At 41.2% G+C, this 20917-nt stretch overlaps 1 protein-coding gene across 4 annotated transcripts in view; it reads right to left on the reverse strand.

Annotated features, from left to right (window-relative positions):
- Window positions 1-20917, reverse strand: part of EPG5 (ectopic P-granules 5 autophagy tethering factor) — a 109148-nt gene that overhangs the window by 53673 nt on the left and 34558 nt on the right. For all 4 annotated transcript variants that reach the window (XM_014727678.3, XM_001498555.6, XM_070221000.1 and 1 more), the window contains exons 14-24: window positions 17695-17859; window positions 15566-15685; window positions 14669-14928; window positions 11057-11197; window positions 8120-8264; window positions 7706-7903; window positions 7232-7342; window positions 5883-6005; window positions 4789-4955; window positions 3704-3925; window positions 1819-1942 (exon numbers count right to left, since the gene is read on the reverse strand). In XM_014727678.3, the coding sequence (XP_014583164.3) occupies window positions 1819-1942; window positions 3704-3925; window positions 4789-4955; window positions 5883-6005; window positions 7232-7342; window positions 7706-7903; window positions 8120-8264; window positions 11057-11197; window positions 14669-14928; window positions 15566-15685; window positions 17695-17859 (1776 nt within the window). The remainder of the gene's footprint in view (window positions 1-1818; window positions 1943-3703; window positions 3926-4788; window positions 4956-5882; window positions 6006-7231; window positions 7343-7705; window positions 7904-8119; window positions 8265-11056; window positions 11198-14668; window positions 14929-15565; window positions 15686-17694; window positions 17860-20917) is intronic.

Below are 20917 nucleotides of genomic sequence, written 5' to 3' on the forward strand. Positions count from 1 at the left end.
TCCTTCTAGTTGTGGCATGTGGGACGCCGCCTCAGCGTGGTTTGATGAGCAGCGCCATGTCCGCGCCCAGGATTCGAACCAACGAAACACTGGGCCGCCTGCAGCGGAGGGCGCAAACTTAACCACTCGGCCACGGGGCCAGCCCCTCTTCGATGTATTTTTAATTCATCCATTTATTTAATGACTCCCACTATATTTCAATAGCTCTCCAAACAAAGACTTCAGAACAAAACCAAATTCTTGAGAAAGGCATATATGCCCCTTACAGATGTGACCCCTATTCACCTCTCTGGCTTCATCTGCTCTCTTCAGCAGCTATGCCCCAACCTGTACCTTTCTGAACACGCCACACTCTCCCACCTGCCACGTCTTTGCATGTTCTGGTCTTCCTGCTGGTAACATCCTTTCTGCCACTCCCTCATCACCATGCCTTCCTTTCAATCTGACAAACTCCCATTTGCCCTTCAAGGCTCAGTTCAAGATCCCACTCCAGCCCCAGGCTGAATCAGGTGCTAGTCCTCTACGTTCCCACAGTACCCTATGCATTCCACTCCCACAGACTTGATCACCAGACATAATAATTTTTTGTTTAGCCCCCATTTGACAGTAAGCTCCTTGAAAGCAGGGACTGTGTCAGGTCTCTTTTTGTATCTTTAGTATTAGGTACCTGACATCTTAAAGGCACTCAATAAATACTCATGGAAGGAAAGAAGAAAGAAGGAAAGACAGAAAACAGAAGAAGGTCAAAGACACCTACTGGAGATAAAATACTACATATAACGTGGAAGCGGGTAGGTTTACAGATCCAAATTAAAGTCTCTCAAGTCTTAGAGGTTCCCAAATCCCATCCCAGTGGTGGGGTCAATGCCCAGTAGAGTTCAGCTCTTAGAAAGAAGGACGTGGAATAGGAGAGTTATATCTACACACACACACATACATACACACACACACACACACACACACACACACACACACGATGGCTACAGAAGCTTAGAGAAAATTTAGAAGTTTTGGTCTAAAAAAAGGACCACAGACATCTTTGTTTGGGTGCCAGGGAGAGACGAGCTCAAAATACATAAAGACTAGAATTGAGTGTCTCCAGAAGGGCAACTGAAAGTATGACACCTACAAGTAAGTCATCTCTAAAGCCAAACAAAGGTGAGCTCCTTATCTCCTCCATGCAATTAACTTCCCATATAATATATGGATCTTAACAAATTCTTTCACTGTACTTTTTATGGGAGTAGAGATGATTGCTTAAAAGTGTTCAGCTGCTCGGTTGGCCTGGTAGTATAGTGGTTAAGTTTGCACACTCTGCTTCAGTGGCCCAGAGTTCACCGGTTCGGATCCCAGGCACAGACCTACACACTGCTTATCAAGCCACGCTGTGGCAGGCAACCCACATATAAAGTAGAGGACGATGGGCATGGATGTTCTCAGGGCCAATCTTCTTCAGCAAAACGAGGACGCTTGGTGGTGGATGTTAGCTCAGGGCTAATCTTCCTCAAAAAAAAAAAGTGTTCAGCTACTAACAATTTAAAATAAGAAAAAATACAGTCAGAGGAAGGCTACATTTATGAGGTTGTAGAAAGCCCTAGAATAAGCTACAAGCCTACAGATAAGGCCATAGTGGGGCTGGAGATTCAAATGGGAATATGCCTTCAACACAATCACTTATACACTGACAAAACCCACAAAAATATGACCATTCGAGTACCTCCATTTTCATATCAATAAGTGGTTTTACCATTAGATTATGAATGTGACCAACTCAAATTACAGTCAGATATGCTAAAAGAGATATCACCATGATTTCACCTGCTGATTCTGCATCACTTTTGCTAGCCTGTGAATATCGTAATGCTTTGGTAGAGAAGGGATATAGGTATCTCCTTTTTGAAAATTCTCATCTTCCAGCCATAATATGTATACATTGAAGAGCCTAAAAGAAAAAAGCATAATTATATAAAATATAAAAAGATGTGCAGGCAAATGAAGTTTCTTACATCTCTAGGAACACTGGCACCAGTAGATATAAATAAAGAAAACACATAATACAGAAAACGTTTCCAACAACCACCACACTCCCAAGAAGCTCACGGGCCAGCAGGAGAGAAAGGTCACAAAGCATTAAAATACGATGTAATCATTGCTAAAACAAAAGGTATGAAGAAAGGACTGTGAACTCTATTACTACAGTAGGATTAAACAAACAGAAAAAATAGCTGGAAAAGGTGATTTTAACACAGACCTAGGATCTGAATTTGGAGCTTTTCCTTCCTGGGCAAAGCAGTCACAGTGAGCCTTAGTGCTTGGAAAAGTTAAAATAACATCCAAATAAACACATTTTATGTCTTCCAGAGAAAACATTAAAAGCCATTTTAAATTTATGCATCAGAAGAACCTGCCAGCTTCAGGTTCAATGATGAACGACCTCCTGCCTCACAGAGGCACAAAGAGAACTCACAGCATGTGTGCACGCTGTTCCCATTAAGAAGGACTAGAACCAAGCCAGGCTAAAAAAAGAAAGAAAGAAAAAATCTCAATTTTCCAGTAAAAACTTTTTAAAAAGTTTAATGATGTTTCCTTTGTTTTTATTTTGTTTTTACAAGGAACATAGTCTATTTAGTTAATATCAGTGATATGTTAAGCAGCTGTTTACAGCACACAAATTACTAGGTCAGGGACCAGGAGGTGGCGTGGCTTGGCTTTGTCCAATACAGTGGAAAATATCTCCTTTACCTCTGGGGCAGTCTGTGCAGGGGACAGGGCTCTGAGGGTCTTAAAGGGAAGAGGCTGGTTCAGAGCTCTCTTCTAGCTTCTGATTTGGTTGGCCACTTTATCAACCCACCAAAGGAAGGAGAATTTTGGAGAGGCAGAAAAGAACATCAAATACTTTCTTGGCTGATCTAAAAGTTCAAAGATAAAGCCTTCCCACTGGTTAAGCCTAGTTAAAAATAAGTTTTCCTTCAAGCAAGCAAAATCAAGGGAGAAAACATTCTGGAGGCTGAGAGACAGCCCTAAGGGCTTTGAGGTCAAGCAAGCCTGAAGTCTCAGAGCTGGATCAAAACACTGGGCTTCCTCACCAAGACATTTTGTTTTCAAGGTTAATTTAATATATTAAGAGCCATTTTTATTATGTCATTTATAAAAATAATATCTGGTTTATATTAAGCTTATAAATGAAAGGTGAAGAACTGTGAAAGGGACCCAAACACTTCAGAATTCTTAACTTTTAGGGGGTGCCAATATGGTACCTGATTTTAGAAGTGGTTTTGGGAGATTACTAGATCCTGCCCCACCCCAGGAAGCCCCTCAAGGGTCTATGAACCCCACTTAAAGACCCCTGCCTTAGTCATTTATTTCCTTTACAGAACTATCCTGGCAGGCTTTATTAGTTGTTTACCTGCTTGGATCAACTGTTTTGCTTTGTTTCTATCACATAAAGAAGGAGAAGAGGACATCTGCCCTCTGGTTTAAGATCTTTCACTCAGACCCCAGGCACTTGGCAGAGGTACATCCAAATTGCTGATTCACTTCTCATGAGGAACATAAAAGAGAAACAAGATGCAAACCTCTAGTCAAAACTCCTTCCATATTCCATCTAACAGGGTTAAGAGAAAAACATCTGGCAGTCTGTAACACAAACAACCACTCCAGCACAGTACCTGTGCTGCAAACACCACCACAAACCATGCCTCACCTCACGAGCTCCGTGTGCAGTTCTGGGGAAGTCAGGTAACCAGGGGTGCCAGCCTGGCTCGCTGGCAGCCCTTCACTGCCCTCTGCTGGAATGCGAAGGGCCTTGCTTGCAGCGTGGTGGAAGTCGGCCACCTCAGTCAGGCGCCTCTTCATTTCTTTCAACAAATTGATATGAGCAGGGCTTTGAAAAAACCTTCTTCCAATACAACCATCTATGGGTAACCTTAAAAAATACAAGCACAGATCACAAGATTAACATAAGATGCTCTTTCCATGTGACACAAAATTGCAGTCAATTAACAAGTCAATTTACTATGGCTGTGCATATACCACATTAAATTAATGCATATTATTTCTACCTCTATGGTTATTATGAGGATCCAGCAAGAGGGTGTATATGAAAGCAGCTGCAAAGAATGAAACACTAGGCAAATTGAAGATATTATCACCACCCAGAGGTACAGAACAGATTAATGATAGTCTCTGTACTTGAAGAACTTGCAATGTGGTAGAAAATGGACGTGACAAAGAATCAACAGGTGTATGTTTCAAAGGAGTGAGTTAAGGGAGCGAGGGTGAGCTGGGAAGTGAGCTGGGCAGCAATGGCAGGAAACAGTGGACAGTTCCAGCTGGCCAGAGTCCCTTCACATCCAGTGGAAATGGTGGACACCCCCAGGCACAGCCCAAGGCCTGCCAGGCACAGCCTGGCCTTTGTCCACACCTACACTACCCATCACAAGTTCCCTCAAATGAGCCCCATGATGGTCACACAAACAGCTTCAGTTTGGGGCAGTTTCTCACCCTTTGCATCTCCAGAGGTTTTATATTGAACTTTGCCAGGTTCCAGGGTGTTCTCTTCACCGCATTGGGTATGGGGCATGGTACAGAGAGAGTTGCTCAAAGATAGCCTGAACTCCAAAAAGGTCTAGTCCAATAAATATGAAACAGGAAGGGAGGGAGACTCCTCGCCAGAGGTCAAAGAACGATTCTAACTCAGCTGCCACAGTGCGAGAACACAGAGCAGCAGAGCAGCGCCAAGGCAGGAACAGATTCAACAGAAACTTACTACGACACTGGGTACCATACCCATATTGTGGTCCTGGGCGGTGAAGATACAGGAGGAAGAACTTCTGCCAAATGAGCGGGAGAAGAGGGTGATCGGAAGGCGTGACGAGAGCCTGGTGGGCCCAACGATAAATCAGCAGCCTCTGGAGGGAAGGGACGATGGGGAGCTTCAGCTGGGCCTGGGCTTTCTACAAAAGAGGGGATTTCAGCAGCCGTGAAATGAACACAACTGCAAACAGTTTGCTCTAAGGGATCCAATGAAATGTTGAACATTTTGTTTTCAATTTGGTAAGAAAAAAGTCAGGTAAAACTTACTTCTCCAACCCATTAGCTAACACTTTAACCTCCTTGGTAGCAAGACATGTGGGACAGCTTTTTCCGCCAAAACATTTCACAGACCCCTAAACTGGAATGGGTCCTGAGAGTCACCTAGTCTAATCTCATTTCCATTCCTTGACAGGCCTTTACATTCTCGAGCATGAAAAACACTACAGCGCAAGGGAGCAAAATGACGTGAACACCAAAAGTAAATTTTACTGTCAAACTTGATCAATCTCTTGAAAATTTAGATTTTAAAAGGACTTTCAAGAATGACAAATTCCTTGACAGGCTATGAAATTTAAAAGCAAAGTCCATATCATGAGACCCTAAAATAAAAGGTCTTTAATTCTAAAATCTTATTCCAGTCATTCTTACACTTTAGTGAGCCTAAGGATTAGCTAGGGAGTTTTTAAAAATAAATTCCTGGTCCTACTTCAGACTCAGAAACTCAGAATCTCAGAAGTTGGGGTCCAAGAATCTGATTTTTAACAAGCTTTCCAGGGGATTCTGACACCCGTGAGACACACTGGAAATTGCTTTAAAACAACTGCAATCCCCTTCGCACAGGCAATGAACACAGCCTTCCCTGACTAGGTTGTGACTCCCAGTGTTAAATGAACCTTGAGAAGGAAGTATACACTTCAATTACACAGTTGTCAACACTGGTTTGGTTATGGTGCTTTTCAAACATTCACAACAAAAGAAAACACAGAAGTTCAAAAGCTATACGTGAGTCATCAGCATCAAAGTATAAACCACCTTCTCCCACTCAAATGCAGAACTGCTATTTGCACCTTCAGAGCTTGGTCAGGGGTGAACGCCGAGTTTATAACCAACTCCCCTTCAACGACTCTTCGGAGCTGAGAGTCTTCTTCAAAGATGGATTCCATGTTCAGGACTGTCCACGCAAACCAGACCTACAACGACACCAGGGAAAGGCGAGGGGAACGAGCAGCTCACTCAGACAGACAAAATACACCCTGATGGTCCACAAATGAACACCTTTCCTACCACAGATCTCACGCAACAAGTATTCACAATTTCTACAATTAACACATAGCTTCTATACCCATCTCTACTCTTGTCACAGATATAAATTTAGATAAAATAGATCATTGAAAAATGTTAAATTCCTTTGGAAAGGATACTTTAGTTAAAGAAGGATGTTCTTCACTCAACAGTATTTACTAGGCAGGTTCTGTATCCATGAGGGGCAGGAAAGAGGGCCAGGCATGAGCTCTGCCCGTAAGAGTTTTCCATCTACTAGAGGACACAAACTAATACATAAGTAACCAAAATGTGAAGGGAGGAGTGGTGAGAACTGAATGAGGAGTCAAGTGCTACCAGAAGCAGAGGAGGGAGGGCAGGATCAGAGAGAGTAAGTATATTAGAGAAGGTTCTACATAGAGATAGGAGGGGAAGGCATGCCTGGTAAGAGAATCAGCTAGGCAAAGGCAAAGATGTGTACAGGTAACAGCAAGGAGTTGGTTTCAGCTGGATCACAGGAGGTAAGACTGTGATAGATGGCTGAAGGATGTTACTACTAGTTTAAGTGACGAAACAAAAATATCATGTGACAGAGAAAGTCTGAGAGGCGGTATTAATGATGAAAATAATGCTGCTGCTGATGACAACAATAATAACAGCCAACACCTAGTGAGCATTGACTACATGCTAAGCACTGTTCTAATGCTTTACATGTTGGTGCAATCATTATTCCCACTTGACAGGTGAGGAGACTGAGGACAGAGAGGTAAACAAGCTGCCCAAGGCACAATGCTGGCAAATGGCAGAACCAAGATTGAACCCTGGCCCGCATGGCTCCAGCATCCACTCTTAATCACTCTGCCATGCTCCTGGGCAGGTTGTGCAGTCAGGCAGACGGAGTCTGATCATGAGCCATCTGATCCCGAGCCAGCCACTTAACTCCATGAAACCTCAGTTCATTCCTCTGTGAAACAGGAATAGCAATGCAGCAACCTCAGCAGAGGGCTATTGTGAGGATTAAATGAAAAAGTACTCTTATAGATAGTGAGTGCTAAATAAACATTAGTTATTTCAGGCTATTAGTAATGTATTAGTAAGGATGCTAACAATATTACAGTTCACAAGGATAACAAATGGTCCTCAGTGGGTTTCCTACCTGAGTGGGCGTGGCCAAACCCTCCACGAAGGAAGGAGTGATGTTGCCCGCCACGATCCAGCTCACCAAAGAAGAGAGCAGACTCCGGTCACAGTGGTAACCCAAAGCATTCTACACAGGAAAGATGTGGAGCAGAGAGAGGAGGAGGCTTTAAAAAAAACCTTATCAATGACCTTTTCAAGAATATCAGCAATTATCTCACCACTATGGAAGATTCTGCTGAGACCAGCAACGATAGTCCCAGGCAGTGCACTACAGCCAAATATAATGAGCAGCTCCTCTTGGGGAGCCCCTTCCTTGGGCTCTACGAGGATCTGTGCTAGCAGACCACGGTTATTGAGAGAAGACACTGTTAACGCAAAGTTTAAAAAAGGCAGTGGCCACAGTGTAGTCCTGAGGACTATGCATTTGGGGGAACCTTTTTAGAAGGCTATCTAGCCAATGACCATAAGATAAACTCTCTAACAGGCTTACCTTATGTTGCTGGTAGAGTAATTTCTGCACACAGTCTTCCTGCATCAGCTGAAAAGCTGTTTTACACAAGTGATCCATGAGGAAGAGGATGGGTTGTTCTCGGTACCAAAGATGTTGGCTGATAAGAGCCTGAACCCAGAACTCCAATATGGCAACGGGGCCCACTTCATTGGGCTGAGTGCTGACAGATATGTGGGCCTGTGGAGAAAGGGCTCAGGTGATGGGAAAGTTATAACCTGCCTCCCATTTTTAAAACGCCAATAAAATAATACCTCCCTCCACTACAAAATTCAAATCTATTGACTTTCTTGGCCAAAAGCAGTGTGACAAGCACTTTGAAATGACCAAACACACAGATGTGCTAGCACTAGGGGTGTCTGGGAAGATGAGCAAGCAGCTGACTAGGGCCCTGACCTGGATCATGCTGTTGAGAAGCTTCACGTTGTCCCCATGGCTGGCTCCCGTCAGGTGTTGTGCCACCTTGTGGGTGACCTGCTGTGTGACACCCTGAGGGACACCGCTGTCCAAGTGTAGGAACAGGAGGAGGTGTGACAGAAACCTGCCAAGCACACAGGACAACACAACTTTACCTTCCAATCAGAAGTCAACAGAATTTCCAGTGGCTAATTACTTATGAGGAAACAAAAATATTAAAGTAGTCACATTTTTAGACCAAAGCTCTATTTAGGGATTCTGATAAATCTTCAGGAATTTCAGAAGAATAACTTTTCTAATTAAGTGTGGGTTAGAAGAAATTCTATCTACCTGCAGAAGTGTAGTGAACAGATCTAGGGCACAAAAACACATGCAAGTTAAAGAGAATGAGAGGAAAAACACCCAAAAGCACCCTTTATCCCCGCCACACTCCCCACTCCCACTAGGAAAGCAGACATGTTTATAGAATCATTCCACAATCTCATACTGGGAGTCAACTTCACACAAGGTGGCATACGGGACACTAGGGGGATAAGACCACAATTAAGTCATGGGCGTTCCATGGGTACACTGGGCTCCCTGCTCTCTCAGGGCCTTTGCTTCTGCTGTGTTTTCTGCCTAAAACATTCCCCTACCCCTAACCTGGCAGACTCCTACTCAACTCACATCCCATCTGCAACGTCCCTTCCTCACAGAACACGTCCTGACCCCTCCCCACCACCTAAAATACGTCTAACCCATTAACCTCTCTCATAGCACCCTGCCGCTTCCTTCATGGTCCTTAAACCTGGTAACTACACTGAGAGTGGTATAACTTCCTGTGTGCCTGAGGGCAAAGCCTGGTTGGCTCTGCTCCCCACCATACACAGACGGTGGCAGCATACAGCAGGAATCAATAAGCAGTTGTTAGTGGTGGATGAAGGTGCTTCCTATTTCACAGGAGACACAACACAGGCCCAAACCAGGCCCAACTCCCACTCTGGTATAAAGGAAGATATGACAGGAAAAGTACCAATAAAGTGCTGTAAGAGTTCAAGGACAGAGCTAGTGCAGGCATTAGTGGGCTGTGTGGAGATACTGAGGAGGAAGAATTTGAAATAGAGCCTAGAAAGAGTCACCATTACTCAAACTTTAACAATTAGAGAAAAAGAATATAGAAACCATTCAATCTTATCTTTTAAAAACAACAAAATCTAAAGACAATTTATTAAAACTGTGCCAGACATTTGTACTCTATACATGGTACTTAATCCTTACACCCAGCCTGTGTGGGAGGGGGTATTATCCCATTATACAAATGAAAGAACAGAGGCTCTGAAAAGTTAAGGAACTCACCTGTATTCACACATTAGTAAAAAAAAAAGCTTCCCAGGCCCTGGCCCATTCCTACTAAAGTACAATCTCCAGGGGAGGAGCCTGGGAATCGGGATGCCGTCACTCATGCTCTTTCCAAGCCCAGCCCCCTCCAGAACTTCCTCTCACCCCCCTACAATACTGAAAAAGCCCTGCCTTCCCCAGTCCTCTCCACTGGCCCAACGCCTACATGCACTTGGAAGCTCAATTAGAAACCCAGCGCTTCCACAGTCATATTCTTGGGCCATTTGTAGCTTCTGTTTACCATGCATCCTCTCTCTCCCTTCTGGTCACTGCACACCCTTTCACTAAGGGAACTGTCCTTCCCTCAAGCCACAGTTTTGGGAGTGAAGGGCTCTCAATACAGAGTCCTTGTACACCCTCTTCTCAGGACTGGAAATCCCACTGGACATAGTGATAGGCTCAGGGAGAGCCTATGACTAAGTCAGACCAATCAGGAATCATTATAAGGAATAATGAGAAAGAAAAACATTTGCCTTTTCCATAGGAAACTAGGATGGTGCCTAGTTCTCTCTGTAACCATGCACTTTTATTCCCCTGGAAAAAGTAAACGTACAGAGAAGGTCTGAAAGAGAGAGGGGCAGGGTCAAGGGAACTGGGAGGGAGAAGAAACAGAGCGAAGGAGAAACACTAATCCAGGGTCTCTCCACTTTGGCACTACTGACACTTTGGGCTGGCTAATTCTTTATTGTGAGGGGCTCTCCGGTGCATTGTAGGATGTTTAGCACTGTCCCTGGCCTCTACCCACTAAACAGCAGTAGCAACCTCCCCCAACCCTCCCTCGAATCATCCCACTCCCCTCACCAGGATGTGACAACCAACATCATCTCTAGACATCACCAAATGCCCCCTGAAAAGGATCGAGTCACCCCTGTTGAGAACCACTTTAGAGTGACCTAACGTTCTCAGGAGCCTTCTTCCCAATCACATGAGCCAATACATTCCCTTCTTGGTGAAACTAGTGCATGCTGGGTTTTCATCACGCGCAGTTAATTCCCTCCCTCCCCAAGCAGCTACTTCTTTTACCATAAATTCTATAAATTTTTACCATACAATGCAAATGCAATCTATACACCATAGCATGGCCTTGCCAATATTTTGCTTCATAACTTTGTTGTTACCTCAAAAGTCCTATTTTCTCAAAATTATAAATGTCTCATGTGATGAGCACCTTCCTATCTATCTCACCTGTTTGTAACACTGCACTATGTACACTGCAGGCAATTAAAAGCAATGTGTTTTGCTACTGTTACAATGGCAAACCATTTGCTGCTCAATGTCAGAAGCACTATTCCCAGACTTTCGTGGAAACACACTGGTCTTCTAATACTACCAAGCTATAAGCAATCCAAAATTAAATGAGAAAGGGAAATATCTTTCATGATAATAAAACTAGAATCATTAGAATCATTGCTCAACAACCTGCATTCTAAACTGGGCAGCAAGTTTTCAGCCTCATAAAAAATACACTATTGCAATATCATTCCCTATTTTACTTGAGAAACCAGAAGATTTGCACTCGCTGGGCTGTTTTCTACTTACTGCTCATTCTTCAGAAGGTAATACTGGCAAGGGTAGAACAAGGGCAGAATCTTATCGAGGACATGCACCACTGTTCTCAAATGCCTCGACTGGACCAGAATTCCCAACAGTGGGATGCCTTCTGCACAGAACTTCTCGACGCTATGGGAAAAGAAAAAGGCAATGACCATACATGGTAGCTGCTTCATAAAATGATGTTCTTCCAGTGAGCTATCAGCCTATATGCTGCCAGGATTATCTCAGGTCTCCAACACATTTTTGCATATCCAAACTTCACACAGAAATACTAGAATCAGAACTCTGGAAGTACAAAGGAACTTAATAATTCATCTATATTTTCATTCTATAGATGAGAAAAGTATTGTGCCCAAATTCATATAATTTTCTAGCGTAGCGTCAAAGTGAGAATGCAGGTTTGCAAATTTCTAGACCAGAGTGCTTGCCACCACCCCATTTTGTTTCTCAAACGTTATTTCTTCTAACAGTCATGGGGCTCTCATCGTCTGCATATTCCCACAAGGTATTACAGCAAAGAGAAGACTCAAAAGTGAGCTCGATCACCAGTACAAATGGCAAATTCTTCTGAAACCAATGTGACATAAGAACTTACTTATTCTTTGACTCACTTCAGAGAATCTATCCTTAAGAAATAATCTCAAATATGTGAAAAAAAAAAAAACACAACAGATGATCCATGTAAAGATGCACTTTTCAGGGGCCAGCCCCGTGGCCGAGTGGTTAAGTTCATGCGCTCTGCTTTGGCGGCCCAGGGTTTCACCAGTTCGAATCCTGGGCGAGGACATGGCACCGCTCATCAAGCTATGCTGACGTGGCATCCCACATGCCACAACTGGAAGGACCCACAACTAAAAATACACAACTATGTACCGGGTGCTCTGGGGAGAAAAAGAAAAAAAATCTTTAAAAAAAAATGCACTTTGCAGAATTATTTATAATTGCAAACTCAGAGGCAAAAATGATTAATGTAAATTTTGGAAAATTCCATTCAATGGGAATATTATTGCATCATTTTAAAATGATGCATATGATAGCCAAGGACAACATGGAAAAATACTTCTGCTTTAATGATACTGGAAAAAAAGAAACCATAAAATTTTACACTTCTGATTACAACTACTAGTAAGAGTTATATACAGGAAAAAACATAGGGACGATGTCATGCCAAAATGCTCCTTGTGTTGGGGTGGCACAAGTAAGCGACTTTTTCTCCCATTTTGCTAATTCTACAGTTTGGTTATGTTACTTTAATTCCAGGGTAAAAAATCATTTCAAAAAATAAAAGTAATAGCGCAAAGATTATGCCATAGAGAAATGTTTACAATATTAGAGGTGAAAAACAAAGGAATTATAAAATTATACATACATTATAGCTCTACAAAAGATCAAAGGAAAAAATATACAGGAAAAAAAAGCAATGTTTCATTAGGGTGAGGAAGATCCTGGGTGATTTTTTGACTACTGCTCTCTGCACTGTCTGCGATGTTACATTCAGGTACAACTTATGCCCCTGCATACTCTGTCCCGCACCCCAAGCCCACTCATGAGATTGTTTTTAGTTAGTTCTAGTATAGAGACATCCCCGACGACCACAGTGGAGTTCAGTCCCTTAGAGAAACACTTACTCTCACCCTCACTCCCATTCAGGACTCAGCAATCAGCAGCAAATATTTATGTTTAAGGAAGCCCAAGAGCAGTATGAGAGAATAAGGAGCTACAGTCCCAGAATGAAAACAAGAAATCAGAGAAATCATGAAACAAGTTCTCAACACTACACTCAAAGAATCCACATGTCCAGACGCTGTTTTAAACATGTTAAATGTATTACAACCTAAGCCTCATAAAGTAAAATCCGATACAACTATTATTCCCATTTTAGAGATGAAGAACCTGTGGTAGGGGAAACTGAATGACACTAGAGCTACTGGAAACAATGTAACAAGTCCCTTCCAAAGGGCCCATATAACATCTCTCCTCTTCCTTGCAGGTCAGTTCTACCCTCTGCCACCTGGCTTTCAAATTTGTCCATAATCTGGCCCTACCGACCTACCTGATCACCTCCATTCACCAACACAAATCACGGGCTTCAGTCAGGAGTATTTCCTCATCTCTTCCCCTCCCCCCTCAGACACCTGGTGCTCCTTCCCACATTCAAGCAATGAAATACCTAAGTACAAGTTCTGGAGATTAGATGACAAGACAATGCCCCTACCTTCAAGAAACATGCAGTCCACAAGGAGAAGGAGTGATAAACTGTCACACTACAATACAGTAAGCACGCGGCTCAGAACACACAGGTGCTGTAGTCGGGCAGTGGACGGCCCTTGGCTGAATCTTCAACACTGTGGGCACTAATCGCACAGAGAAGGTGAGCGTCCTTAACCTAGGATGTCTTCTCTAATTAAGACTCCTCTCCAAAGCTCAGTGCCTCCATGAAGGGATCCAGCTCTAGTGATCTCTCCTTCCTTGAAATTCCTTCTGCTCATACTCTTGAATGGCTCTCAATCTAGGCTGTACATCAGAATAATGTGGAGAACCGGCCACCAGACCTATTAGATCAGGATTCTCACCACCTTCCCTGCACAGGTGTCTTTAGAATTACTCCAAAAGTGACTCTAAAAAGCAGCCAGGGTCGAGAACCACTGCTCTACTCATATCACCCAGCCCATGATGATATCTTTAGTACTGCTAATTGCTGTATGTCTACCATCTCCACTAAACTGTCAACAACCTGATGGCAGCTATCTAACAATTCCATCTCTCCAACTTGACAGCATAAGGCTGAACTCTAACAGCTGACAGGACAACTGGCATCCCACCGAAAATGTACTTAATGTGGAATAAGATGTTGAAATGAGGATGCTAAAAGGGTGTTTCAGTGAGTCTAAAATGCAAGAACCAGAAAGCATAGGTCAAAGAGGTTTTAGAAAAATGGATAGGCTAATAATACATTGTAGGAAAATGATCTTTAAAGAAAAGGATTTTTAACCAACTAAGAATTCATTCATTCATTCGTTTACTTAGTGCACCAGATACAGTCTTCAGCACTAGGGATAAAATGGTAACACAAGACAAACATGGTTCCTGAGTCCTAACTTCAGAAATTCCTGATAAGATTAAACAGACAACTACAATACAGTGTAATAAATGCTCCAGTGGAAGAAAGAGAGACAGCTATGGGCACATACCAGAGAGGCATGTGACCTGATCAGGCACTGCATTCCCCTGGTCAGATTTAGTCCTTAAGCTGAAAAGCCTGAATTAGGTGTCATCACTTTAAACAAAATTCAGTACAGGTGACCATTTATTTTTATCTGATCATTATTCTAAGGAAGAACATACATCTACTGCCGACATGAAAATTCTACTCTGGGTAACTCTCTTCACAATATAACAAGGTGATTTTCTGTTATAAATGTGTCTTATATGAATTTGGGCAGCATTTCCTCTTGATAAGCTATTCAAGGCTTATGATTTGGCCCTGATTACCTCCAGGTTGAGGGAGGCCTCAGACTTTGGGCTGTGAAAGATGAGCTTCTAGAATCACTGACTACAAGGATCAGCAACCCTAGAGGTTCAGCCCAAACACCATACCTGTGTCCTACGACCGTCATAGCTAAAGCCAGATAACAGCCAATGGGCATGCCCGCCTTAACAGCCTTCAAGAGAGGATGAAACGTGGGTGACTCTGTCATGTCAGGCACAGTGCTGGAGAATGGAACAGCTGGGCAATTCTGCTGTGTTCCATAATCATTTTTGTGCAGTTTTAACCTCAAGATCAAGTTCCAGGCCCATTGGTTAAATGAGGTCTCAGGTGTCTCTCCGTAACGAACAATACTGGCCAAATATGAAACCTAAAACAATTATTTATTTTAAACCACATTAGTCACATACAAATTAAATCAGTAAGCTCACCCACCCATTTCCTTTTGTGATCAACCACGCCCTCAAAAGAGAGGACCTGCTGCTTACTGGTACTCAGTGTTTGTAGGACTAAACTAAAGCAATTTCTCACTCATAACTGGCCACTGCTGCTTACTTGCTAGTCACTGTGCAAACACGAACTGAGTCAGCTCAAGCAAAAGACTAACAATGTAAAAGCTGGTACACGACAAATGGTGTGCTGGTAAATAAGTCTACCAGCCAGTTGGGGTGTGGAGGCTCACTTACAGCATCTGCCAATTTTGGTGGTGTAAAAACTCCCACCATGGTCAATATCAAGCTACCAACAGGTTAACAACCTGATATGGAGCCAGTACAAGCCTGCTCCAGCACACAACTGCAGCTCAACTCAAATTGCACAATTATTAAAATGGTCATATGCGGACCACTTCTTAAATAAAAATCTTTATCCAACCACAGAACTCAAGTTCAATATCCTAAATTGCCAGTAATGCTCTTAGGAAATCTAAGGGTAAATACTGAAACTTTATCCACCCCAGCCATTTATAATAAAGATTTATGTTCTCAATACAAAAGAGAAGGAAATACCTGCTTCATACTTTCAGAAAGAAGTCCAGCATACGGCTTCTGTGCAAGGTATTTCTGATATGCTTCAAGAATCATTAAAGCCACTTCAGCATGGACTGCTTGATCCAGATGCAGGGTACCCTTTTAAGAAGAAAAATAATCTCTAACATGCCATCTTGATTTTTTTTTACCTTTGAACTCAAAGACCAAGTAGAATAGTAAAAAAAAAAAAAACAAAAAGGATCGTGGATGCAGAAGCTAAATTTTCCAAAAATCACATCCCTTAACAATGAAGTTATAAAATGACAACAGGAAAAAAAAATTGAAATCTTAAAGAACCATTACACTGCATCTAGACAGGTCTGAACCTGAGTCATCCAGGACCCCAGCCACAAAAGGTATCTTTGAATGTAAAACCCCCACCCTAGTAGCTCTATAAATACTTTGAGTTATAAGTTTAAAGGCATTGCTACAAACTAGGAAGATGATTAATTACTATTAATTAAACAGGAAGATACTGAATAATTTAAGTGTACATTCCCTTTTCTTATTCTATCAGTGAAAATATATAAGATTCTCAACAATACAAGTAAAATATTCCTTCAGGAGCTTGAAGTTGCCTATCGAATTTCCCAGCAAATCTTCCTCTGGAACCCAAAGAAATACATTCCTTAACCCTCTCACAGAAGGTGACTTTCCTAACTCTAATAAAAGATCAAGGAGACTCTCAGAGAGAAGTCTTCATGCATCTCTCCGGGCGGAGGGGACTGGGAAGTTCTGTTCATAAGTCAGAGAATACGAAGGCGGAGAACAGCCCCCCACAGCGCTCACCCACCAGCGCTCGAGTAAGAGAAGACCCAGATGAACCCGTGGGGAGACACAGGTGGTAAGGGACACCCTGGGACAAAAGCTCCCTGGGTTCAGTTTTATCTTTACAACCAGGGGTCATGGTCATGCAAACCTCACAAGAGGGCTGTGAGGACGAAATGATTTGCTCAGAACAAAAGCTAGCAGAAAGCTGGAGGGGGCCAAGTATTCTCCCATTTTCCCTTTAAAATGTTTAAATATTTTGATCAAGGGGCTAACTAATAAGGCCTAGGGTACAGAGGCAAGAAAGGTTTACCAGTCAAAATCACAAACATGGCATCTTTGGAGACACATCATAGGCAGCAAACTCTTAATAATAAACTATTATTAATAAAAACTACCACCAAGTACTTCACGTGTGCCAAGAACTGTTCTACATGTTTTATATGTCCTAACTTGCTGAATCTTTGCAACAACCCTATGAAGTAAGCCTATTAATATCAATGCTTACAGATGAGCAACTGAGGCCCAGAGAGTTCAGGAAGCTTGCTCAGGGTGACCTAACCAGGAGGCGGCAAAGCTGGGATCAGAACCCAGGCAGGCCGGCTCCAAGCTCAGGCTCTTAAGCAATGCACAGTGTTTCAGAGTCAAATTTGGCAGTGACATGCAAGATAAAATGCAGGAGGAAGAGGAACCAGAGGCAGGAGAGGCAATCAGGAGGAAGTGCAGTCAACAGCCAGAGAGGAAACAACAGATACAAACAGCCTACGGACAAACGGAGGAATTTTCAATGTGTGACAAGTTATCTTCATTTAGAGGATGCTCACTGGCAAAACAGAATTAAAGAGAAGATCCTAACCTCCGACACAGGTAAAAGAATTTGCAAACTTTGCAAACAATACTCGGAAGCGTTAATGCTTTAAGGAAAGTTTCTTTAAAACTGATGGATGTAGTTTGTCTTTTCATTTGTTCACTGTTTCCTTGGACCTTGAGGGTATGATGTTAAGCGAAATAAGCCAGAGAAAGACAAATATTGCATGATTTCACTCATATGTGGAAGATAACAAATACATGGACAAAGAGAACAGATTAGTGGTTACCAGAGGGGAAAAGGGCTGGGGGATGGGCAAAAGGGGTAAGGGGCACATATGTATGGTGACAGACAAAAATTAGACTACTTGTGGTGTGCATGATGAAATCTATTCAGAAACTGATAAATAATAATGTACACCCAAAATTACACAATGTCATAAACGATTATGACCTCAATAAAATTACTGGGGAAAAAAAACAACTGATGTATGTAGAACCTCCAGTCTCTAGGGAATAGTTTTAACACATACCTGTTCACCAAATCCCCAATTTAGTCCTTCTAGAATCACACAGGCTAATTTATTCTTCACAGTTGTCAGGTTATAATTCAATAACCAATCCCGAATCACAGCTATCTCAGAAGCAGATGGTCGCCAAAGATATAAAGGCAGTTCTTTAAACAAGTATAAAGAAACCTTATTTAAAAGAAAATGATAATAATTAAAATCAAAACTTAAAAGACAATCCTAAATTACTACAATATTACATTATTAAACTGCTTGCAAACATTTTTCTCCAAAAGGAAGTAGGGTTTGTTAGATTTTTAGACAAAAATAGACACCATGGACAGCCAAATGAAATGAATATTAGAACTGAAGGTACAACAAAAGCACATTTTGCTATTCTTTGTAAAGCTCAATCTTTTCTTACATGTCAGTTGGTATACTTCCACTTAAGGAAACCACCATATCAAGACCCAACACCACACCAAGACCCAAATTTAAAGTCATGATGAATGAGGAGACAGTCATTTACTTTACAAATCATTACAAAAGGATTTACCACTTTAAACAGTTCTTTCTTCTATTTAAGAAGATATTTTTAAGATATTTTTCTTCTATTTAAGAAGATTTAATTAAGATATTTAAGAAATATCTATTAGTTTCCAAGCAATCAGGGGAGGAGGGACAAGGAGTGGATAGAGGTAAAGATGAAACAAGATCAACCAAGAGTTGGTTACTATTGAAACCGGATGGTGGATACCAAGGGATTCATTATTATATGTATTTGGAAGACTCTGTAATAAAGTTTTTTAAAATCCTGTTTACAAAAAGTCTATAGCATCACTTCTTAAATAACATCTATGTGTGCAAATTAAGATAAATTTGGGTTCACTTAATACAGTTTACTTTAAAGGAGACTGATCAGAAGACAATTTATTTTATAATGTCTAGAACAGTGGTGTCCAATGGAAATACAATGCACCACATATGTAATTTTAATTTTTTATAGTTGCATTTTTTAAGTCAAACTAAACAAGTAAAATTAATATTAATAATATATTTCATTTAATCCAATAAGTCCAAAATATTATCAACAGGTAATCACTACAAAAAATTATTGAGATGTTGCATTATTTTGTTCATACTAACTCTCTGAAACCCAGTGAGTACTGTACACTTACGGTGCATCTCAATTTGGACTAGCCACATTTCAAAGGCTCTACAGACAACACAGGTCTAGAATATACATACTAGCATTTTTCAGTTTCCTGCACTGCTCCAAATTGGAGGCAAAACAAAATATGAAAGAACAGTAGAAAGAAGAAATTTTAAAAAGAATTTTCCATTCTTTTGGGCGTGTGTGCATTTAGTTAAATTTTCATGAGGATTTGTTAATAAACTTCTTGAATATCCTGAATAAAATGGTAAAATAGTAATTTTAAAAATAGAAAAATCCTGGGGCTGGCCCCGTGGCCGAGTGGTTAAGTTCGCGCGCTCCGCTGCAGGCGGCCCAGTGTTTCGTTGGTTCGAATCCTGGGCGCGGACATGGCACTGCTCATCAAACCACGCTGAGGCAGCGTCCCACATGCCACAACTAGAAGGACCCACAACAAAGAATATACAACTATGTACCGGGGGGCTTTGGGGAGAAAAAGGAAAAAAATAAAATCTTTAAAAAAAAAAGAAAAATCCTACTTTACCCTGTATCAGAAAAAAAGAGCAAAATAATGGTACTAGAACAATAAGTATAGCAATGAGATCTATCCAGAAAAGCATCTATCCCAGCTACATAAATAATGGTCTAGCATACAACTGCCCACCAAGAATGAAAGTGGGGCTATCATGAAAGACCCCAGGGACATTAAAATGCTAACATGGGAATATTACCAACAACTCTATGCCAATAAATTCAATTCATTAGATGAAACGAAAAAAATCCCTTTAAAAACAAAATAAAAATACAAATCTGAACAGTCCTATATCTGTTTAACAAATTCAATTTGTTATCAAAAGCCTTCCCACAAAGAATACTCTAGGCTCAGATGATTTCACTGGTAAACTCTATCAAACATTCAAGGAAGAATTAATAGCAATCTTACAAAAACTCTTTCATAAAACAGAAGAGGAGGGAATGCTACCCAACTAATATTATGAGGCCAACATAACTCTAAAACCAAAACTTAACAAAGACATAACAAGAAAATAAAATTATAGATCAATATCCTTCATATATATATATGCAAAAATCCTCAACAAAAAATATTATCAAATTGAATCTATCATTACATACAAAGATGATCAATTGGTTTCTATTCCAGGAAACAATGATGGTTCAACACTGGAAAACCAGATAATTATAATTCACTACACTAACAGAAAAAAAGATAAAAATCATAAGATCATCTCAATGGATGCAAAAAAACTACTGAATACCCATTCAGAAAAAAAATCAGCAAACTGGAAATAGAAACTTCCTCAGCCTAATATAAAGCATCAATGAAAAACCTACAGCTAACATTATACTTAATGGTGAACTTCTGAACTCTTTCCACTACGATAAGGAACAAAGAAGTGTCTACTCTCTCTACTTCTATTCAATATTGTAATGAAGGACCCAGTCAATGCAATAAGGCAAGAAAAAGAAATGACTAGAAAGGAAGAATCCTAATAAGAATGCTCAACAAAACAGGACTTAAAAGAGTGTATTTTTAAATATATGTATGCTTTTACTGAAAGTCAAAAGAACAATAATTTTACCTGACAAGGATATTAGGAAGATACATGGATTTCACTAACAAAAGTAGAATGTGTCCTCTGAATGAGCCCATCTTTGAAATTATAAAATAGGCCAAGAGAAACATATGATATCAATTTGCAGGTTGTCATCCAAACATATCTCTTAAGTTCTACACTTTGGGATCTCCTAAAAGGCTCGGTCTTTATCAAGAACTATTCCTAACCCAGAGGAATCCCCACACATTTAAAGCACATAGGATGTGCCCTCTCAAGACAGGCCTCTAGAACAGGAAGTTATCTTCAGACACACCCCAAATGTATCAGTGAATGTTTTGGGCCCTAGGGCACAACTCATTTCAAGGCTCTGGGGCTAGGGTCTGACTCCAAACCAGCCCAAGGTCACAGTAAAAATATTCAAAGCATCTGAAGGCCACTATGGAAAACAGTATAGTGGTTCCACAAAACATTAAAAATAAAATTACCATACAATCCAGGAATTCCACTGCTGGGTACA

The sequence above is a fragment of the Equus caballus genome, chromosome 8 (assembly GCF_041296265.1).
Source record: "Equus caballus isolate H_3958 breed thoroughbred chromosome 8, TB-T2T, whole genome shotgun sequence".
In the NCBI taxonomy this organism is placed as follows: domain Eukaryota; kingdom Metazoa; phylum Chordata; class Mammalia; order Perissodactyla; family Equidae; genus Equus; species Equus caballus.